This window comes from Streptopelia decaocto (genome assembly GCF_964273445.1).
Source record: "Streptopelia decaocto genome assembly, chromosome: 10".
NCBI lineage: Eukaryota > Metazoa > Chordata > Aves > Columbiformes > Columbidae > Streptopelia > Streptopelia decaocto.
In genome coordinates this window covers 14,961,171-14,981,687 of record NC_138665.1, presented here as the reverse complement: position 1 = coordinate 14,981,687, position 20,517 = coordinate 14,961,171, and the positions used below count along the sequence as shown (strand labels likewise).

General features: G+C 40.1%; 1 protein-coding gene across 15 annotated transcripts in view; it reads left to right on the top strand.

The window, feature by feature from the left end:
• The window catches only part of MAP7D3 (MAP7 domain containing 3), a 43,587-nt gene that overhangs the window by 15,092 nt on the left and 7,978 nt on the right, over positions 1–20,517 (top strand). For 2 of the 15 annotated variants that reach the window (XM_082062271.1, XM_082062264.1), the window contains exons 4-14: positions 1,165–1,328; positions 4,145–4,259; positions 5,825–5,857; positions 10,573–10,674; positions 12,596–12,694; positions 13,102–13,200; positions 14,269–14,394; positions 16,448–16,593; positions 16,964–17,094; positions 17,673–17,917; positions 19,845–19,980. In XM_082062271.1, the coding sequence (XP_081918397.1) occupies positions 1,165–1,328; positions 4,145–4,259; positions 5,825–5,857; positions 10,573–10,674; positions 12,596–12,694; positions 13,102–13,200; positions 14,269–14,394; positions 16,448–16,593; positions 16,964–17,094; positions 17,673–17,917; positions 19,845–19,980 (1,396 nt within the window). The remainder of the gene's footprint in view (positions 1–1,164; positions 1,329–4,144; positions 4,260–5,824; positions 5,858–10,572; positions 10,675–12,595; positions 12,695–13,101; positions 13,201–14,268; positions 14,395–16,447; positions 16,594–16,963; positions 17,095–17,672; positions 17,918–19,844; positions 19,981–20,517) is intronic. The other 13 variants (XM_082062272.1, XM_082062273.1, XM_082062274.1 and 10 more) reach the window with 13 other exon arrangements.

Here is a 20,517-nt window from a genome sequence, read left to right as displayed (position 1 = left end):
GCTTCTATTTGTTAGTGACCACCAAGCAAATTTAGACAATTTCTTATTGAAAGCCTTCTGAAATGATAACTTTTAGCTTAGAACTGCTTCCTTATAGCCCTGAAGACTGAGGTTTGGGGAACACTGATTCAGAGAAAACCAAAAATGATGTAGGTAGTTGAATGGCTTGATTGTCTTTAACACTGCTCCCATTGTTTCCTAGCATGCTGAAATGACTCCTGGACTGAAGTGTCAGCAATATACGCTCTATCTTAGCAAAGAATCTGAGACCTAAAGAAGAGCATAAAACTCTTGCCCAGCTTTATGCTGTTTGTGAGGGGAATTGGCGTGTCTGTGCAGCAGGAGATGGTCACGGTGGGCCCTGCACTCCTGGCTCTTGGTCTCCCAGTTGTGAGGGTGTTGTCTCTCTGACCTGTATATTTGTTTATGTTTGTTTCTTAACATAAAAGCAAAGACACAAATCAACAGGAATGATTGTGTTATCCTAACATGGAGAGAGGATAGTACTAGGGTGTATATAAATTCAGAAGTGTTTTGGGGGCCTTAGATGTGGATCCTGCCTGTGCATTGTTGGTGTAACTACCAGGTCTCTTGGTTCGCTGCCACAGAAAATACTTCCACTGTGTATCCAGTGGCTTTTAGTCACAGGACTTGAAGTTCCCTGTTGAACTGCACCCAGCTGTTCCTAGGTGGAGGTTGTGGAGGTTGGTGACTTAACTATTTTGAACTTGGATGCAGTAACAGTGGGGTTTTCCCATCTTGTCACTCAGTGCTTTAAATCTTTTGATTGTATCTTGTTCTTAAAAAAATGAAAATCACAACATAGAAAATTCTGCTCTTTGATGCTCAACTTACAACTTACTTATAAAGACTTCACTATTATTATGCCAAGAAAAGCATATGCTTAGCATGAGGTTTATGCATATCCTGACATGCCTGTCCTGACAGTGAAGTCAGGAAAGGTTCCAATTCCTGCCCAGCCTGGGGACAGAATTAGACACCTCAGTCGTCACACACAGTGTTATCCAGCACTGCGATCTAATCTTGCTGGATGTTTTAGCTTTGAGTGGTGATAATTTTGCTTGATAGTCTTTTGCCTGTAAGTTGTGTTGTAATATCAATGTATAGTTAAGTTTGATTTTATTTTTTCTTAAAATTTTACAGCTGCCAAAGAGACGCAAATCCTTGAAAAGGAGAGAAAAGCAAAACTCCAGTATGAAAAGCAGTTAGAAGAAAGGCAAAGAAAGCTAAAAGAACAGAAGCAGAAAGAAGAACAACGGAGGGCGGCAGTAGAAGAAAAGAGAAAACAAAAAATAGAGGAAGAAAAGGTACTACACGTCAAAGCTCTAGTGTTTTCAATAAACCCTGATGTTGTTTTCCTACATTACCATGCTCTGCAGTGAAATAGAAAGTTACGGAAGTGGTGAATGTATTAGAACATAAAAATATTTTCCATATCTGTACAGTGGGCTACATAGACACAGGTCCTCCATCCCCATCCCAGGCGTAGCTTTAGCTATAGCTGAGGCACTCAGGACTTCAGGAGCTGTGGCTGCTGTTTGGCCACTGGTTATTTTTCACATGAGCAACCAATTCATGCCGTATTCCTAGATTTTTCTATTCCTTTCAGTGATCTTTGTAGATTCTGTTTGTGAAGCTGTGCGGATGACAGAGCTTAGACTTTTCTTAATTCTGTGTCTTGGTTCCTGGGAGCCCCACTGTGGCCTTTCAGTTCTTCTAAATTGCAATTTGTTACTATATGTTGTGCAGCTGATAATGTTATCTGTGTAGTTGCTATTTGCTGCTTTGAGCTGTGTATTGACTGTTCTTACTTGACTCTTTGCCTTTGCTTTGACTGCTTGTGGACCCGCAGAGCAGTACTTGAGTTGTGGAGTTTGTTGCAAGATTGATAGAAGCTGAGAGTAGAAAAAAATACATGAAGTTACATCATCCCCTTTGAAGAGTAGATCTGCTAGTGTGTATTAAATGTGATGCAAGTTCTGAAAGGGTTCTTTTCCAGGGTGTCAGCAGTAAAAACATGACGTGCACATGTGTTTTTGTAAGCTAGTTTTAAGAACTTGCTGTGGGTCATTGGTGAAGAGCCTGTAAGCCTGGCTGGCTGTTCCCCTGGGGTCCAGCCATCGTTATGTTGTTCTAGCCATCTTTTTTTTACCCTTTATGGCTGACAGTATTCCACACTGGTGTTTGGTCATCTGTAATTGGCTTCTGGGTGTGTTCAGATTGATAATCCCTTTGAACTTCATGGAATAGTTTACATTGCTGAAGAGCAAGCAGAAATGTCTGGGTGGGCCTTGACTGCAGTGCAGCATCATCTCTTTAAGCAACTACTTTAAGCAAAAAGCATCCTTTATGCTTCAAGAAGTGTTGCCCCTAAGCCTATAGTACATTTATTCACGTAATTTTGAGGATGGTCGATATGTTTTAAGCGGCCACTGGGATGAATAATCAAGGAAGACAAGAATTAGCCAATGAGTGTTTGATTGGTGTTAACCTCATCTTTTACTTGGTCCCTGGAGGAAGATGACTATGTACATAGTTATACATGAAGAATCCAGCAGTTGGGAAAATAGTGTGCACTTGACCTGTAAACCTTGCTTTCAACCAGAAAGTGAACATGGATCTTGACTTCTGTACTCTGAAATTAGAAAATAATCACTTCTAAAGAACCTCAGCTATTTTGGGGCAAGATTTGCCAGCAAGATACCACCTACACTTGTAAATTTAGTAGAAAGAAGTGCATAAAAACAGTCTTCAACATTCTTGTTTGATATTTCAGCCAAGTCTCATTTAGTTAATCACCTTCCTTAGATAAAGTAAAAGAAGCAGCACAATAGCAAATACTGTGGAAAAAGAAATTATTCTCTGCCTCAGAGAGTCTTGAAGACATAGCCATGGCTAAGGATGAGCTACTGGTCTGCTCACAGTTACTCAGTTATTCTGTACAGCTGTGCAACGTATTATATTGATGTCTTGAGTTGATAACTGATTTTCTGTTGTTTGTAAAGCAAAACCTATGCCTTTACTATGACTTTGAAGAATTACCGCACTGCAGATACCTCCATGGAAATACCATCTGCAGATTACATAATGTCTGGGTACTTTGGCACCTTAGGTAAAGTCTCATTCAGGTTTCTTTAACAGAGTGGAAGCTAAGCTTTGTATTTCAAACAAAAACTTTCATCTTTTTTTAATGAACAGAATCCTTCCTCCCTTTCTTCCAAGTATACTTTGTCTGTTACACACTGCGGCTTTTTTGGTTTGTGTTGTGAAATGATGTTGAAAGAAGGTGAAAGTCTTGCGTCCTCAAGAGGGAGAAGTGTTTGGATAATGAGTCCCCTTGGCATCTTACTGCAATGTATCAGCAGTAAATACTGCTTCAAAAGATCGCTGGGGATATGACTATTCCAGAAGAGAAATCTGTTGTTGACACGTGGAAACCTGGCTGATTATGGAGAAGAAGCAGTCTAGTGTGGTTACAGCTCATTTCTATGCACAGGAGCTCAAGTTCCCCCATTAACAGTTACTAATCTTTGAGATGGAAGAAGCAGCTGCTTTTGGTCCTCTTTGTCCTGTCAGAAGTCAGGATCTGGAGTTGATAGGTCTTTTTTGCCTTCATTTCTTGTTATTTCTGGTTTCATCATTATCTCCATTAATGCCAGTATCTGTTAAGACTTGGGTCAGCGTTCATATAGTTCTCTGAAAATACAAGTAACCCTATACTTGGTATTTTATAGTGGAGAATTTTTAGCGCTTTTTAGAAATAACTTCAGTATATAAGTAGTTTTAAGGGTAAACAATTATTTTTGCTCAGTTTGGGGTTCATCTCTATTTAGAAAATAAGTAGTGCTGTTTACCGAACAGGAAATCTGTTTGGTGGCTATTTTAAGTAAAGAGTAGAATAGATTATCTGTGCTTTAGCTCAACCTAATCATGTCTGCAGTGTTTTGAAACCATTAATTGCCCTTAACATGCTTTGCATGATAGTTTTTGTAAAAAAGCTTGTTATCAGGCAGTATAGGTAAAACATTTTAAATTATATTGGGGAAAAAAATCTGTATTTTGTCTTCTGGCATAGATGTGCTTTATAGCTATACAGCTTCATAGAGGTGTTGTTTGATGATAGGAGCGATACGAAGCAGTTATGAATCGTACCTTGGAACGGAATCAGCGACTGGAAACACGACAGAAGAGATGGTCATGGGGAGGGTCTGTAACTCCAGATTCAGAGAGCAAAACAGGTAAGTAGCACCTTTTCTAGCATGGCTAAAATCACAGAATGTTATGTCTGAACACTGGCAGGTACAGCACTGTTCACAGGGACCCGGGCATCCTTTCCTATCTTGGATCTTACAACAGGAGCTACGGTTAGCTCTCAGGGAAAGATTAATATCCGTACTTGCCGTGAAACGCTGCTAAGACTGACGATAAACAGAATGAAAAGACCCAGTTGTGCTGTAGTATTCTGTCTAACATGTTTCAAACACATGCTTAGAGTTACAGAATGCTAACTGGATATTTGAATGACCTGTAATGGGTAAGGAGATGAAGTGGACAGTGTCCGAGCTCCTCAGAGAACAGGTTTTCATTGGGCTGAGGCCAATTGTAGGAAGTTCAACAAGACCAAGTGCCGAGTCCTGCACTTGGGTCACAACAACCCCGGGCAGCGCTACAGGCTCGTGGAAGAGTGGCTGGAAAGTGCCTGGCATAGAGGGAGCTGGGGGTGTTGGTGACAGCCGGCTGAACATGAGCCAGCAGAGTGCCCAGGTGGCCAAAAAGGCCAACAGCATCCTGGCTTGTATCAGGAATAGTGTGGCCAGCAGGACTAGAGAAGTGATTGTGCCACTGTACTCGGCGCTGGTGAGGCCCCACCTTGAACACTGTGTTCAGTTTTGGGCCCCTCATCATAAGAAGGACACCGAAATACTAGAGAGAGTGTATAGCAGGTGACAGAGCTGGTGAGGGGTCTAGAGCACAAGTGTGATGAGGAGCAGTTGAGGGAACTGGAGCTGTTCAGCCTGGAGAAGAGGACGCTGAGGGGAGACCTTATTGGTGTTTACAACTGCCTGAAAGGAGGTTGTAGCATGGAGGGGCTTGGTCTCTTCTGTCAAGTATCAAGTGATAGAACAAGAGGAAATGGCCTCAAGTTGCGCCAGGAGAGGTTTAGATTGGATATTAGGAAAAAATTCTTCCCTGAAAGGGTTGTCAGGCATTGGAACAGGCTACCCAGGGCAGTGGTGGAGTCACCATCCCTGGAGGAGTTTAGAAGGCGTTTAGAGGAGGTTCTTATGGATATGGTTTAGTGCCAGAGTTGGGTTATGGTTGGACTCGATGATCCTGAGGGTCTCTTCCAATTGACGTGATTCTCTGATTTTATTCTAGATTAGATGATGCGTTTTAACGCTCAGGCTGTTTACTATTTCACACAATTAACTGCTTCTGCTTGTAAACATTCTGAAATCAGACCAGCAAATCAGGATTGCGGTGGAGGGGATCCTTTCATCCACTACCTAACTGGAAGACCCTGCCAATAAGAAACTTCATATAAATTATTGTCTAGGAATAAAATAAAACAAAATTGCTTCCATTCAACCTCTCTTCTGAATTGGTGGAATTAATATTGAGTGTGTTTTAGTAGTGTCTTCTTCTGTCAGCTTGAGCATTGACTTTTAAGTGTTTATTTATAACATGTTTGAAAGTGCTTTATAATTATCATTATAATATCCAGCATCTCCATTTTTTTGTGAACTTGCATTGTTTGCTATTTGACCTTGTGACTTAGCTTACAAACCTTCTTCTTCTACAGAACAACAGACTGCAGATGAAGGTGGAACTGGTGGTATTGATTTCTGAAATGTTCTTTTTCTGTTGTTTTACACTCACTACTAACCTTTTAAACTTGAGTTCTTGTTTCTCTGAAACTAAGGAAAATCATCTTCTGAGCGATCTTTTCCTGGATCTTGGCCAGCTGTGCAACAAATGTGATCCCTAAGTAGAAAGCAGTCCCCTACGTTTTAACTATCCCTCCCAGCTGATTAAACTTCAGCTTAAGTCATGGCATCCCAAGGGAATTTTCAGGGAAAGGATATGTGCATTTGGGTTTTCAAAGATGTCTGGATGCAGTACGGGGGAGGAGAAGATGAATTCTTGGTGGTGTGTATTTGAATATAAATTAGTTCAGTAGTCTAAGAGGTTTTTTGTTTGGTTGGTTGGTTTTTTTAAGGGCAGTTTCAAACTCTTTCATTGTTTCCTAATTTGCAAAAAATACATGGTAGGGCTTGGTTTGTTTTCTTTTTGCTTTGCTTTACCAGCAGTTGAAGTAACATTTGCAAAATCAAACTATATTTTGCTGAAACTTTGTGAAAGGGAATGGGTCCTTTGTGTGGGTTCATGCTTTTTCCATGAAGGGTTTTGCAAAATCAGATCTGTCCAATTACCTAAACACAATTCTATATATTAAATGTGTTTTCATCGGATTTCTGGCACTTGTCAGTGCACAAACTGAGCCATTCATAGAAATGCTTTGGATCACTGACACATTTGCCAAGGCTATATGTTTAATAAGCAAAACTATTCCTTGTAGCTAGTTTAAGATGATAGCTCTCAGCTGAGACCCAGCTAAATCTGAATTCTGAAAATGTGTGCATGCTCAGGGCATTACTAATTCAATACAGCTGTCTCATAACACTAACAATATGAGAGTTGAAAATGCAATCGAAGTCTGACCGAGTATGATTTAACTACTGTGGCTTATTCTGGCAGCACAGCAGAACCATGTGTGTTTTATTTAACTTCTCTCTTCCCCTTCTCTGCACAGCATGAATCCCTAATTTTCTTCAAAATTAGCCAGTTTGACTGGGTTGGTTTACCTGTTTAACATGTGTTTCTTGGATACATATATAAATCTAATTACTGTGTTCCACATTGCCAAATGCCATTTAACCATGAAACTAGGAAATCACATTTGCTTTACATGTTTAAGAAGGCACTATTCTTTCCTCCTCCATTCTTTTCTACCTTATCTAATTTAAAGCTAAACTTTATAACAAAATAATATCCTTTGTGCTTTCCTAATTTCTGTGAGGGAAGGAGTCTTGTCTGTCCTTTGATCATGGGGGATCTTCAGTGCTGCTGAAGCACATTAAAGTTTCTTCCAACAAATATGCTCCTGATGTAAAAACGGGCACTTAAGTTGTACCTTGTACATTATAAGGAGGAGCAGATTTGTTTGGCTACAGTAGATCAATTTGGATAACTTGGCACTAATTTTGAAAAAAGTGACTGTGGAGATAAACACATAATGCAGTGTTCAACTAAGACACTTTTGCATCCGCACTGTTTTGAATTTGTTTCATTTTATGTTGAGGTTTCAAACCTACCGATGTCTTACCTGGGCTGGATACTGTGGAATCAGGGTTGAATTCACACTTCACCTATTTATTCCCATTTCAGATCATTCTTAGCTTTTTTTCTCTGTGGGAGCTCCATCTGCCCTCTGCTACATGGCATCACTGTGACTGAGAACTGCGCCTTCTCTAACAGCATGTCTAGAGCAAGCTTCAGTAAAATAGTTTTCCACCATCGGATGCTGTGGCAGATTTGGGATTAAAGGTTCTGTTTCTTAAATGAAAACCGTTAGGGGAACAAATTTCAAATATTCTTTGCATTATTTTAGGGCTAAAGGCTTTTTTTTTTTCCTATTATATTGCTGTGCGAAAAAAATACAGAACTAGACATGATCTTGCATGAACTGGCTGTGTCCACAGCAATATTTAGGAACATCAACTGGTAAAGCAGCATTTGTGGGTGAGGTAGTGTGCTCTGGCAAGTAAAAAAAAAATCCAAGACAACATTTCACCAACCATCAGCCATTCTATATCATGTACAGAATGGGATTCATTGAGACTGCACCAAATTCCCTGCTAATGGCCTGGAATTTAAAAATTAATAAAAGCCTCCAAGTCAAATGTGACACGAATGGCATTGCTGTCAGTGCAGGGCTGGGTCTGCCCGGAGAAGTGGCACGGCCAGGTGATAAAGCATCCTCGATAACACAGTCCTTGGAAATGAGGAAGGTTTAGTGATGACTGTGAAGCAAAACAAGATGTTCAGGTGCATCTGTAGTGGAGACACGTGCTATTAGAGTAGAACTGGGCTGCCAGAGTCTCTCCTTTCTAAATAAAGAGCTTCCTTGTCCTAGTAGAAATTTTTGGAAGGAACTAAGAGACAGATAATCTTATTTTATTTAGCCTAATTTTAGATAGGCAGTGCTCCAGCTCCCTCTCGCAGTGAAACTCAGAAGCTGGGTTGAGAGCTGCTCTTTAATGATTATTTTCTTAGGAAACCGTGTTTCCCAGCTCCTCACCCATTGCCAGCCTCACTGCCTGGCAGCCGAATGCTGTATTTGGCTTTGCTGCTCTAGTTTGTTTTCCCCCTTCCATTAAAAACAATACAGACGATTGATATTGAGTGGTACTATGCTCTGTGCTTCTTCCATTTAGAATCCCTTGATGTAAGTAATTTAACTTTTCCCCAAAAAATACCAGAGTAATTTGCCTATGTAACCAGACTACCTTACTCAAGGGTATCCTGTCTGTCTTGTAAAGCTTTTTCCCTAGTGAATTGTTCAAAGCTTTCAGGTTTGCAGAATCTGTCTTGTGATTGAGGTAGGGAAAAAGTTGAGGCCATTTGATGGTGTACTTGCAAATGTATTGATCAAAAAACCACTGACTTCTTAAGATCTTAAAATTTTCTGGAAAAGAAAATTTGAATACCCGTATGAATGCCGTTTACCAATTAGATATTTTAGTCAAGGCATCAGTTAGATATTAGCTCACGCCCTCAGCACTGCTGTTTCCCTGTAAAATAGGAACTGATACTGTTTTTTTGTCTGAACAGTCATATGTAGACTGTCCTTTTTTTCTGTTGAGTCTCCAAGTAGAAGTTACATCACTTGTCTCTTTACTAAATAGCACAGCCCACCTCCAGAACTTGTAAAATCGCTTTGCTCAGTGTAGTTTTCCTCAAGGCACGATTTAATTTTCTGCCCTCTGAGTCTTAGGTGATAGAACAAATCTCAAATTTTGTGAAAGTGCTAATTTGAACCAAGAGAAATTTGTATGAAGCATTTCCATGATGTTTGAAAGCCTTTGAGTTGCGCTTGAGCTCCGGCAGCAGCCAGGCTTGCTTTTCAAGAGCGGACACTAGAGGGTAGTCTTTGCCTTTGAAAACACCCAAATACATGACTTACGAGTTTCCTGACTTTTGTATATAAAACCTCTCAAGGCTGTTTTAGTTACCCCAGTAGTCAGGCTTCATTCATAAAATGGTTTTTTGTTTGCTTGGGCTTTTTTGGTTATGTTGGGAAAGTGTCTACTAAGCTGAGATCTTCATTTTTTTAACTAGATTCAATACCTTCTGCTCCAAAATCTGGTTTGTGGGAGGCCCCTGGCTCAGGAAGCCTGGGTTGGGTACATCTGTCAAAAGTCAGATGCAGGGCTGTCCATAGGAATCCTTATGTCTTGGCTCTTGCTATGATGAGCTGCTATAGCATGCTGGCCAAAAGGAAAAGATGCTGTCTCTGTGGTGAGTAGTGCTGCTTTTTCCTGTGCCACTTATTCACTAATGACTTCACATTAATCATCTTTGCTGTCCACTATGCCAGCAAAATTGATTACCTGTGTTTGATGTATAGAATTTCTTGTGTTTATTATGTTAGTCCGCACTACTTTGTGTGCATTACTGTTTTTTGCTTATTGAGTTTCCATAGCAACAGGTACATGCTTTTCCAAGGCTTTCGCACTCTGGAGTGGTGTTCATCCTGAAAGTACATTATTGGAAATTAAAAAACGAGTAGTTATGTGGCTTGTTGTAAACTTGCAATTTTGCCACTTAAGATGTGATTTTTATACATATGCCTGTGTATATACATACACACAACAAATAATGCTTCCTGTGGCATATTTTTTTCAGAGGAGTTGGAAAACTAATAGGAAACATGAAGAAAGCTGAAATTTCTAAAATAGTCAAAGCAACCTTTGAGAAGTAATTTGAAACCGGGTTGTTTTCTTCCCTTTCCTCAGGACTTGCTTTTAGCCCTCCAAAAGCATTTGTGTTGTTTTTGTTAACTAGTGATTGACGAACTGTTTTGACACACCTATGTGGAAGGAACAAAGAAAGAAATTGTTCTTATTCAGGTTTTGTTGTTACTTTCTCTGTCTTGCCAGTCTGGTGACAACACACAACCCTCAGCAGCTTTTGTCTTTACACATCAGGAGCGCAGGGTTTAAAAATCACCTGTTTACACACACATGCCTAAAATCTTGGCATCACTCTGCTAAAATGAAATGCATGTTTCTGTGCACATTCCAACCAGTGCTAATTGTATCAAGTCTGTTCAAATGGGAAAAAACAATCTCTCTGTTTCTCATTAAGCAGAACTGGAGGGAGCTTTCAGGATGCGACACTTCCAAAGTGAGCTCACAGCCACGTGTGAAAGGTTCTTCCTGGGGTGTGATGGTGAATTCTAAAATCCTAAATGGCTTCTTTACACAGCCAGCAAGCGGTCTACCTCCACAGCAAACCTCAAACAGGCAGAACCTGCCATGAATAAACGGTTGTCGTCATCTGCAGCGCTTTTAAATGCTTCTGATCGAAGTAAGTGTTTGTGTGTCCGCTGGGAGCAGGTGTGTTGCTCAGCTGTTATTTGGGAGGAGGCAGGAGGTGGACTGATACTCCTCTTCCTCCCTTGCTCTGTAACTCACTTCATATTTTGATCTCAAACGCATTTCATGCGATTTGTTAATCCAGCTGGACTGTTCAGGGCTTTGACCCAGTTGGTGTGATCTCCGTTAGAGGAGAAGAGGAACGGTAAAGATTGCTGTTTTTTCTTGAATTTTATTTCCGTAATTGTTTTACTAAAGATGAATCTTGGTGAATGATGATTCAGAAATCATTTCACATCTTTATGAGTATGCATGCCTTAAATCACACCCTAAAATTTCAGCAAAATAAAAGTAGTACAAAAATAAAGTTTGCCTTGTTCTTTTAGACAGCTTCAGGCATTTGATTGACTGTGGGAAGGAAAAATCAATGTAGCTTTGGCATCTTTTGGTTGTGCTAGTCCTGTACTCTACAGACACACACTTTCCTTTTTGATATTAGAATTCTGCCTTAACCAAGTAGAGAAAGATGCATGTAAAATTCTTCAAATCTATGGGTGTATTTTGGGGGGGTGTGTGTGAGTCTTTGCCTCCTCCTCGCTGCCCCATCCCAATACATGTAAATTACTCACGGAGAGGAAATGTGAAACAGACTTTATAGAACGTTACCTCACGATCATTCTGTAAATCATGGCAAAAACATTTGCATGAGCACACATCAGTTTGTTTTAGCCCAAGATGTCGTTGTGGGGAATCTTCCCAGTGTTCCATAGTAGCTTGCTATATGCTGAATGTTGTATTTTTTCTGAAAATGATGGAAAGCATTAATAAGCTCAGAGCCACTTAATATGAAAACAAGTTCAAATAGTTCTACTCTGTAATGTTCTGTCAATCTACAACCTTTAATCAAATGAGCTGTGCTGGAAGAATCCCTAAGATGGACACAGCTAACAGTGATTTTGCTGGTTCATGTTGGAAGGTGATGCAGCAGAAAAACTCATATGCTGTGTGCCTGCTAGGGGGATCGGTGACTATATCCATCCTGGCATAGCTGCAGGGGCTCTGAGTCACTGGAGGCTGCTTGTAATTTAAAATGATATTTATATAGAATGTGTCTGCAGGGTTCAGCTCTGGGTATGAGTCGGAAACAGGGCTGGAAGGTACAAATTAAGCCTCTAACAAAGGAAGCCATTAATTATCAACTAATTGGGATTGCTTTCAAATTTAGCGTCGTACTTTGAAATCATTTGTGAATCCTTGTTCGCTTTGGAGGAAGAATTCTCAGGTGGCCTGAAATACAAGGAATTTGAACAGGACTCCAATGATACAGAGGTCGACTGACGGGTTTAGATTCACCCCAGCAAGCTGGAGCTGTGCTGTGCTCTTGATCTGTCACTCAAAAGGCAACAGCTGTTTGGTAAATGATGGCTGAATTCAAACATGACAGTCACAGAGTTAACCAGTTTGCTGCTGTGTGTATGTGCCTGGGAAGGTGGAGGAGCAGAATGTGAAACTGACAGTAAGACGCTTCTCCCTGGATCAGTGGAGTATTTAATGAGCTGCGTTCTTTGTTAATTCTGAGCTGAGCACTTTGTTTCTCACTTCTACTTGTACAGAATATAAGCAATGGCCTTTTTTAATCATTTATTTTTAAAAGCGTACAAGGATGGCCTCGGTAGTTCCGAGGAGGTCTGCTGAGACTGGCATCCTCCTGCTATGATCTGTAACATACAGGAATAGAAGAAATAATGCTTTACATTCAGTAATTCTTCCCTGATCCGGTTTTCCTGCTTCTGAAGGATTCACACTATATAAAGTGACTTAATTACTCTTCTGTATCTTAGGGAAGAGGGGCTGGTGTTGGAGGGAACTTTTAGGCTTTTCAACATTATTAATCCACACGCTTTCACTTCCAGGTACCACAAAGAGAAGTGCCTCATTAAACAGACTGAATAACAAAGTTCCTCTACATTCTCAGCAGTCAGCCCTCAAAGGTTCGCAGGTGGAACAGAAAGGTGCTAGAAGACAGTTGGGTTTGAGAATTGGGAGGCAGCAAATGGGTTATTTGAAGTTGACTTTAAACCATGTCCCAGTTTCATTATAATAAGTTTTTACTCAGGCTTTCACTGCTGTGCATGTGGTCTGTTCGCTGTGGCATAAATATTGCCGCACACATTGTAATGCCAGATATCTGGTAGCTGTGTCTATAAACCAGACTTACTCCTCTGAAACGTGGAAGGGTGGGGGTGAGTAGACAAATGGTAGCCAGACCATTTAGCTCATGAGAAAATAGTGCTTTGTAATCATAGTCTGGTGGTTTTAGCTGATTTCTGGGAAAAAGCAAAGTGTGGGGATGGCAGTTTAGAAAATAATATATAGAAATACCATGTTAAAAATAATCTTCCTTACACTTGGTCTCTAGGAGGAACGGAAAAGAAGAGGAGCACATCTTTGAGTAGAATGAGTAGTAAAGCCCAACCCTCTCCAGAACTAGAAAAAGTGAAAAAGGAAGAAAAACCAGGTGGTTGTTTCATAAAGCTGAATATTTCTGTTTAAAGCCATTCGTAGTAAAGTTTGGATAGGCTTACTTTCACTAGTTTCCTTGGTTCTTGAGCTTTTAGGGCTTTTTAATGGCTTTTTAGTTATTCAGTGGTAAAGATAAAATTGTAAATGGTAGAGATTAAACGTCTCCCTTTGGACAAAAAATAAATCCTCCAAGAAAGACTGTGACTGTGTTAAATGGCACCATAAGCAGAAAGCAAAATGTTTCTACTTGAGATAGAGAAGTATGTGAAAGCTGGTAGGTTTAAATGTAAAATACAGTAAAAAAAAGTCACTGATATGTTTATTTCTTAGTTAAATCTTACCTTTGCCTTTTAAACTCTCTTTCATTATTCTGTTTAAAAGCAACTTCTCTGTTCCTGCTGCTGGCCTAAACGTTGTGCATGCAAATGAAGGAAGAAACCTGTTCTCACTTCAGTCTCTTTTGGTCGGTGTATTTCCCACTAGGTTACAAATAACCTCTTTTCTAGGGACTCTTCCTAAACCTGAAGACTCTCAACTTCTCTAACACTATTCTCCCTTTGAGTTAACAATTCTGAAACTTTCCTATTTAGCAGCTGTTGCCAGCAGTGGAAATGATACTCTGCTCCAGAATCTTTCCTGTATGGGAGGGTGATGGGTGCTGTCTGTGTGACTTTGTATGCGCAAATGTTGCCTCATGAGAACCATTTGCTTTGACTTGCAAGTCTGCTGTTTGTTATGTCAGAACAGCCTTTCCTGCAATCTAGAGAATGTAGCTCTGAAGAACTGGGTCAAAAACTTTGTATTTTGACTGACTTCAGCACTCATCTCTGTTGTATGCATGCCAGTCTTTGCACATCAAACCAAGGACGTTATAAGAGATCGCAGCGTTTAACCCTTCTGTGTCATTCGTCTGGATTTCCTTCTCCACAAATTGAGTATTTTTCTTCCAAAACTGTTAAGATTTGCAACAATGCTCACAATCTTCCTTTGCTTTGTAGTGCTTGTCTTTTTCATTGTGTGATTTCATGTTGGATCCTTTTTTGATTTGTTCCCCATCGTTTAGCTCGTCGCTCCCAGCTCAGTCCTCTGGACAGTAGCGTAATCAGTCGCCTCCTCGCCCCCACGCAGGCCTCCTTAGCTAGGAGTAAAAGTGCTGCTACATTGTCGGCTGATGGACAAGATCCTTCAGGTAACCGGAGGGCAGCAAAGCCTGAAAGTTTTGTGCAGTTGCTCTTCAAGCAAGAACTTACATGGTAGTTGCTAACTGTGCTACACTGAAGTATGAATCAGACAGTTAATACATGTTTATGCATACTTATATACTGTTTTCTTTGTTCAGTAATAACCAATCATATGCAATGTTGCTTGTTTACTTTACAAAACCATAGAGTAATACTGGCTGTTAAACTCCAGTGCCAGTTGACTTGCTCTGCAGAGAACCAGATGCTGGTGTTCATTTTGGGGTTTGTGGTTTTGTTTTGTCTGTTTTTTTTAAGTGACAGAGATCTGCATTTGAGTGTATCCTCAAATGAACCTGAGACTTGCTGCTCAGAGAACAGTTCTAGGCAATGGAAGGGGAAAAACCCAAACAAATGTAGAATTTCAAAGGAGGCTGAAAGGAATAAGTGCAAAGCCTAAATTTCTTTAGGGGGAGAAACTGTTGTAGAAACATGACAAAGGGGATATCAATATTGAGTGCAAGGAGCCCTGGGCTGGCTTCACTCAAACTGGTGGTAGAGGCACACCAGAAGACATTGTAGAGAAACCCTGGCTGGCTCAAGCACTTTCATACTGGTCCAGACTGAGCTGATAAGCCCACACTGTGGCTCAACTTAGTACTGGCACAAGAATCTCTACATCGTGAGCTACATCCCACATGTCTTACAGTTGTTAGTGGTTATAAGAATGTCCCAGTAAATGCATATTTGGAACCAATGTGGAGTCTTTTCTCCTCTCTTACCTTACCACTTGCGTTCCCAGTTTTGCTTGTTTCCTTTTAAATATGTTCTTCCATCTTTATTTTTTATCTTATGCCACTTAACTTGGTCCTTGTTGGTAATGGTGACATTTCTACACTTTTCCCCTTGTGTAAAAATCAGTCTCTACTTTTTTGGTTTGTAGTTAGTGGTCATAGTTTTACACACCTATGTGTGTACCACTTTTATTTTACCATGAATCTTTCAGTTCATGTCATGTGGGGAAATACCATCTTTTTCACCATTACTGACAGCATGTGACATTCACTGTTGCTGAATTAAAGATAACTTTTACATTTTTATTGGTTTACTTAAAGGTACTTTCTTCATTTCATGGAAAAGTACCTGTGCTTTGGTACAAACTGTGCACAAACAGAATGCAGTTCTCCTTGCACAAAAGCTGTAAATATAAAAATAAAATGTATTTTCCATAAAGTTACAAAATTGAATGCTGGCATCTGTCACAATTTATCCAGATTATAGAAAAATCCAACACCTAGATTCAGAAGTAGATTTTTACATCTATGTATGGATGCTTATCCATGTATAATGATGTTAGTGAAAAAAGTAACTAGAAGATGCAGTTTCTTTCAATATCTTATGTGTGAAGAGATTGACACTTAGGTAGAAAAGGTATTTTAGTTTAACAGTTTACCTTTTTCTCTCGATAGTTTTCTTTCACACCACCTATTTGATTGGTTAGTGTGGATAAAGGGCACACATATACAGTAATAAAGGGATCAGAGGAGAAAAGCGGAGTAAAATAATGTTGTACCAGTGCTTATTTCACAACAAAAGCTTGTGAAGTAATGCTGCTTTGTTACTACTCTTTGGAAAGAAAGAAGATTTCCTCCTTGAATATGGAGGTAACAGGCTTAGAATATGAACCTGTCCTGAAGAACTTGTAAAAAAAGATGCTAAGCCATGAGAATTTGTGATTAGATGCAGCTTGACTAAAATTAAAGTAACACTGGTGTGTTGCAAATTTTGATGGTTTTTTTGGAAAAGCATTTTATTTTTATTTGCTCCAGACTGCTGCTTTCAAAATGGTTTTATTCTCTGTGCTGTTGCTTCCAAAGTACTAATCGTGTGGTGGTGGTGTGTGTGTCCGTGACCCATTGCAATGTGCACTGCCTGTGGTGTTGCTCTGTACGGTTTCTAACACACACAATCTTTCTTTCTCTCTTTCTCCCTCTTCTTTTTCTCCTGTTCTTATGCTGTGCACTTGGTTCTCGTTTTGTCTTGTCAAATTCCTAACTTTTATAGAATCTCACCTCTGTCCTCGTTCAGCTTCAGCCAGTTCCATCAGTTCCCCAGTCCCAGCTCCTAAAGTGCCCGTGCGCAGCCGTAGCATCGACAGATTGAAGTCCTCTGTGTCTTCATCAGACGCAAGTTCACCAGATTCGACCCAGGTTTGTTGAAAATCCACAGCAATTAGGTTTGTATTAATCTGGGGGTTTGGAACAGCTTGGAATGGGATCCTGTTTCAACAGTTTGCTTGCTTATTGAAATGAGTAATAGCTTTTGCTTAAAAAAGACAGTATTGAAACCAAATTGGGATGTTATGGTCCTTGATCTCCCTGTTATCTTAAAGATGTATCGTTTGCTTATGGTTCCCAAAATTTGATTTAGATAACATATTGACTGGGTCTATGATTTGGAACATAAAGAAAATGTAAAGTACATCTTGTTGGGAAGTTATGTGTTTGTTGTGGTAGTAGCTCCTCTGCCATAATGTCTTCTAGAGGGTGAGTTTTATTTTGGTTTTATGTATCTTCTTAGAAATCAGAGACGGAAAAACCATCCCCAGGTTCTGGGTTCAGACGCCCCCCCTCGCCATCTGTGTCTGCCCGTAGAAGATCCCCTTCTCCTGCTAATTTGGTGAAGCGTCCTCCATCACCTTCTACAGTTAGGTATGCACCCAGGTTAAATGTCATCTTTTATTGAGAACAAAATGAAGGATGCTTCCAGTCTCAAGGCAGCTGTACTGTTAGAATTTGGATGACCTATGCTATGCCGTGTTTATACCCATAAGGATTTCATTTTTGGTCCCATTTCTCTTTTCCACGGTAGGGATGCAGCTCTTACTTGAATGTTTGTCTCTTGTGCAGACAGAAAGCACCCTGGTTTTCTGTACAGTCTGTGCACTAAAACCCGCAGGAAGCCTGCGAGCTTCTGAGTAAGCTGACCTGCCTGTATTAGTGTAGGAAGTTTCTTGGATTGGAATCACAGGGTTCATCCTTGATGTGGAGTAAATGGAAGTGAGGGCTAGCAGACCTGTTTTGATGTTAGCCCACAAGTACCGAGTCTAGGTGCCCATGCTGTTTTGGAGTCTTCTATTTGAGTTTTGTGAGGAAGACAACAGTAGTTTGTGGGTGTATTTATTTTTAAAAGTGAGGTACGTCATGTAAACTAACCAAAGTAGACTGTCCTCAATTGTCTGTTTGAGGTTTTCACTGTCAACCGTGAAAAATACTCTTTATTTCAACAGGCAAAAGACTCGCCCACCTTCACCTAGCGTGTCAAAACGAAGGCCACCATCCCCTACTCCAGTCTCCAAACCGGCACCCATCCAACGTCCACCGCTCACACCAGGTGTTATAAACATTACCAAAAAGAAAACTGAAGCAGAGAGCAAACCAAAGGATAAGAGCATAGAAGGAACAGGACAAGAGCAAGGTGCTTCACCAGCCTTGGACAGAGATGCAGTAGCAGCTAGCACAAAGACCAAAGAAGGTGAGTGTTTCTCAGGGACTGACACACTCTTATTGAAGACATCTCCAGTGTGTGCTGGGACTGGTGAAATAATTGATTGTGAGGCAGACCACTGGAGGGTAGGACACTTTAAGGCAGAAGTTGTTCCTTGCTGATTATTTATACAATAATTTTACATGGTATGACTTTCGGTTGTGGATTTTATTGCAGTAGTCAGTTTATTTGACTTGGAGATTTAAGTCAATAGCTTTCAATATTATTGCTTGTTCTATAATGTTAAGCAAAGCAGAAATCCTGTTTGCCTTTTGGACTTCAGCCATACTAGCTGAAGAATCTACTAGCTTAGGTTTGCAAAGTCAATAGTTAAACTCCACAAAGGTCTTTCAGTCCAGTCGGTTGTTCTTAAAACTGGTTGTGTAGAAACCTGCTTGCGGGAAGAAATCAGCTGTTAGTGCATCACAGCCTGAAAGCCAGTTTCCACAAAGCCAGAAGTCTCAATTTGAGTGAATATAGAATCATTGCTGTCTCAGGACTGAGTTCAGTTGTGACTGAGTTCAAATTTGAAACTGTCGTGGCTGATCCTTGTTTATACCAATATGACTGCATTTTTACCCAAATCAGAAGCAATGAGTGTCCTGGGGAGGTGCTGATTTTTCAGCATTCGATAAATCTAAATTCTAGAAAACTTGTTGGTGACCTCACTCCATGTGGAAATGCTTTTCCTAGGACTACAAGAATAATTTTTATCCACAAACCACTGCCATAATTCAGCTGCCCTGGGTGCGCTTTGTGTAATTACACCCTACGGCTGCAGCAGGTGATTACGTGTCCATGGGGCTTAAGCAGCTTTTCAGGTATTAAAGTTCCTAATGGTGGCATTGTATTTTGAATGATTTGTCTTCAGGTCAGAAGCAAAGTAACTGATGAAACCTCAGTGTCATTGGTCATTGAAATTACCTTGGCTTGAAGGCTTTATAAATGTTAAGCAAACATATATGTGCCGATTTGTGAAATATTGAAGAAAGGCAGGTCCTCGCCTACGTTATGCTGCTATTGCTCTGCTGACACCGAGAGCTGATGCTCTGAATTTTCAGATGATCAGTTCTTTAGCCACATTCAAATAGTAATATTTCTAGAGAGTGGGAATAACTGAAAAAAATCAGAGTTCTTTCAATATATATTGAGAGCAACTGGATGGCAAGGGTCTTTTTTTCCCCTAATGTTAGTTAATAATTTATGTAAATAATAATAACAAATATCTACAATTTATAATATCTCTGATCATAGCACCAGGCAGGACATGAAGAAACATAAACTCCAGGACTGTACAGATATCTGCTAACATGGTGGTTGGAGCTGCTTTCATCTTCATGAAACCTGGAAATTGATCTGTTGCTAAAATGTGTAGAAATACTGTATTACTCAAGTCATTAGTATGTGCCTTCTGGGCCAGATAACATTGTGATTATTTGCACCCTAAGATACTCCATAAATATAAAGACATATAATATAAATGTTATGAAACGAGGCATTTCAAAAATAGTAATTCTTCTTTAGGGTCACAAATGTTCAGTTTTATTAGAAGGAAGTTAAGTGCATTTCCTAAAGCAGGATTTTTTTCAGTTTTCTTTGAAGTGTTACAGAATGAAAGTGTCTTTTTAGAAATATCTTTTTAAGTGCTATAGTAGTTGGAGAATATCTTTAACTGTGTCATCTGGAATATGGCTGGGTCAGTGTAATTGAAATGAGTTGTTATTTCAGCTCTTTAGGACTCCCCTTGGGCTCCTGTGGGCCTGTAGATACAGGATTTACGTGATGAGTGATGGGCACTGATTGAAAAGATAGCGGGCCATTGGCCAAAAGAAAAATCTTATCTCACAGTGATTACTTCTTTATTAATTTTAAGTTACTGGGGCTTTTTAACAGCAGTTTCTTTTAATCTTTGCAGAATCAGGGAGCAAAACAGTAGCAGGGACCACCACAGCTGAAGAAGCTGCTAAAATCTTGGCAGAGAAACGACGTTTAGCACGGGAGCAAAGAGAGCGTGAAGACCAAGAAAGAATTCAGCGACAGGAAGAGGAAAGGTAACAGTTCAGGAGAAGGAAGGGATGCTCCGGTGGTGGGGTCTGGTTAGAGTGGACACTTCAGCTGTAAATGTGTTTTTTAAGCATTAATGTGAGATCCTGTAAATCTTAATGCAGTTCCTGCAGCAGGGACAGGCATTAGCACCATTCGAGATGGGCCAGGTTGCTGTGTATATCATTAACCTATATTTCAGTATAAAAGTAATGCATGGGCCCTGTGCAAATCACTGCTGCTTTTTCCTTCCAGTCACCACTGGTGCTTTTATTAAAAATTAAAACGTGTCTTTTGCACCACTTGTATTTGCTTTGTTGTCTTGAAATAGTTAACCTCTCTCTCTATTAAACTTTCCTGTGATGTACTCAGGTGGTGGTTTGATAGTACATAAATCTGGATCTGAAATGTTGCAGCCAAGTAATTCAAGGTGATAAATCAGTGTACATTTGGTTCTCTGCATAGAAGTTGCTAAAAAAAAATGACTAGCTTTGTGCTGACTAACTTTATTCCTGATGAGGGTTCACCTCTCTGTGCTTCTGTCA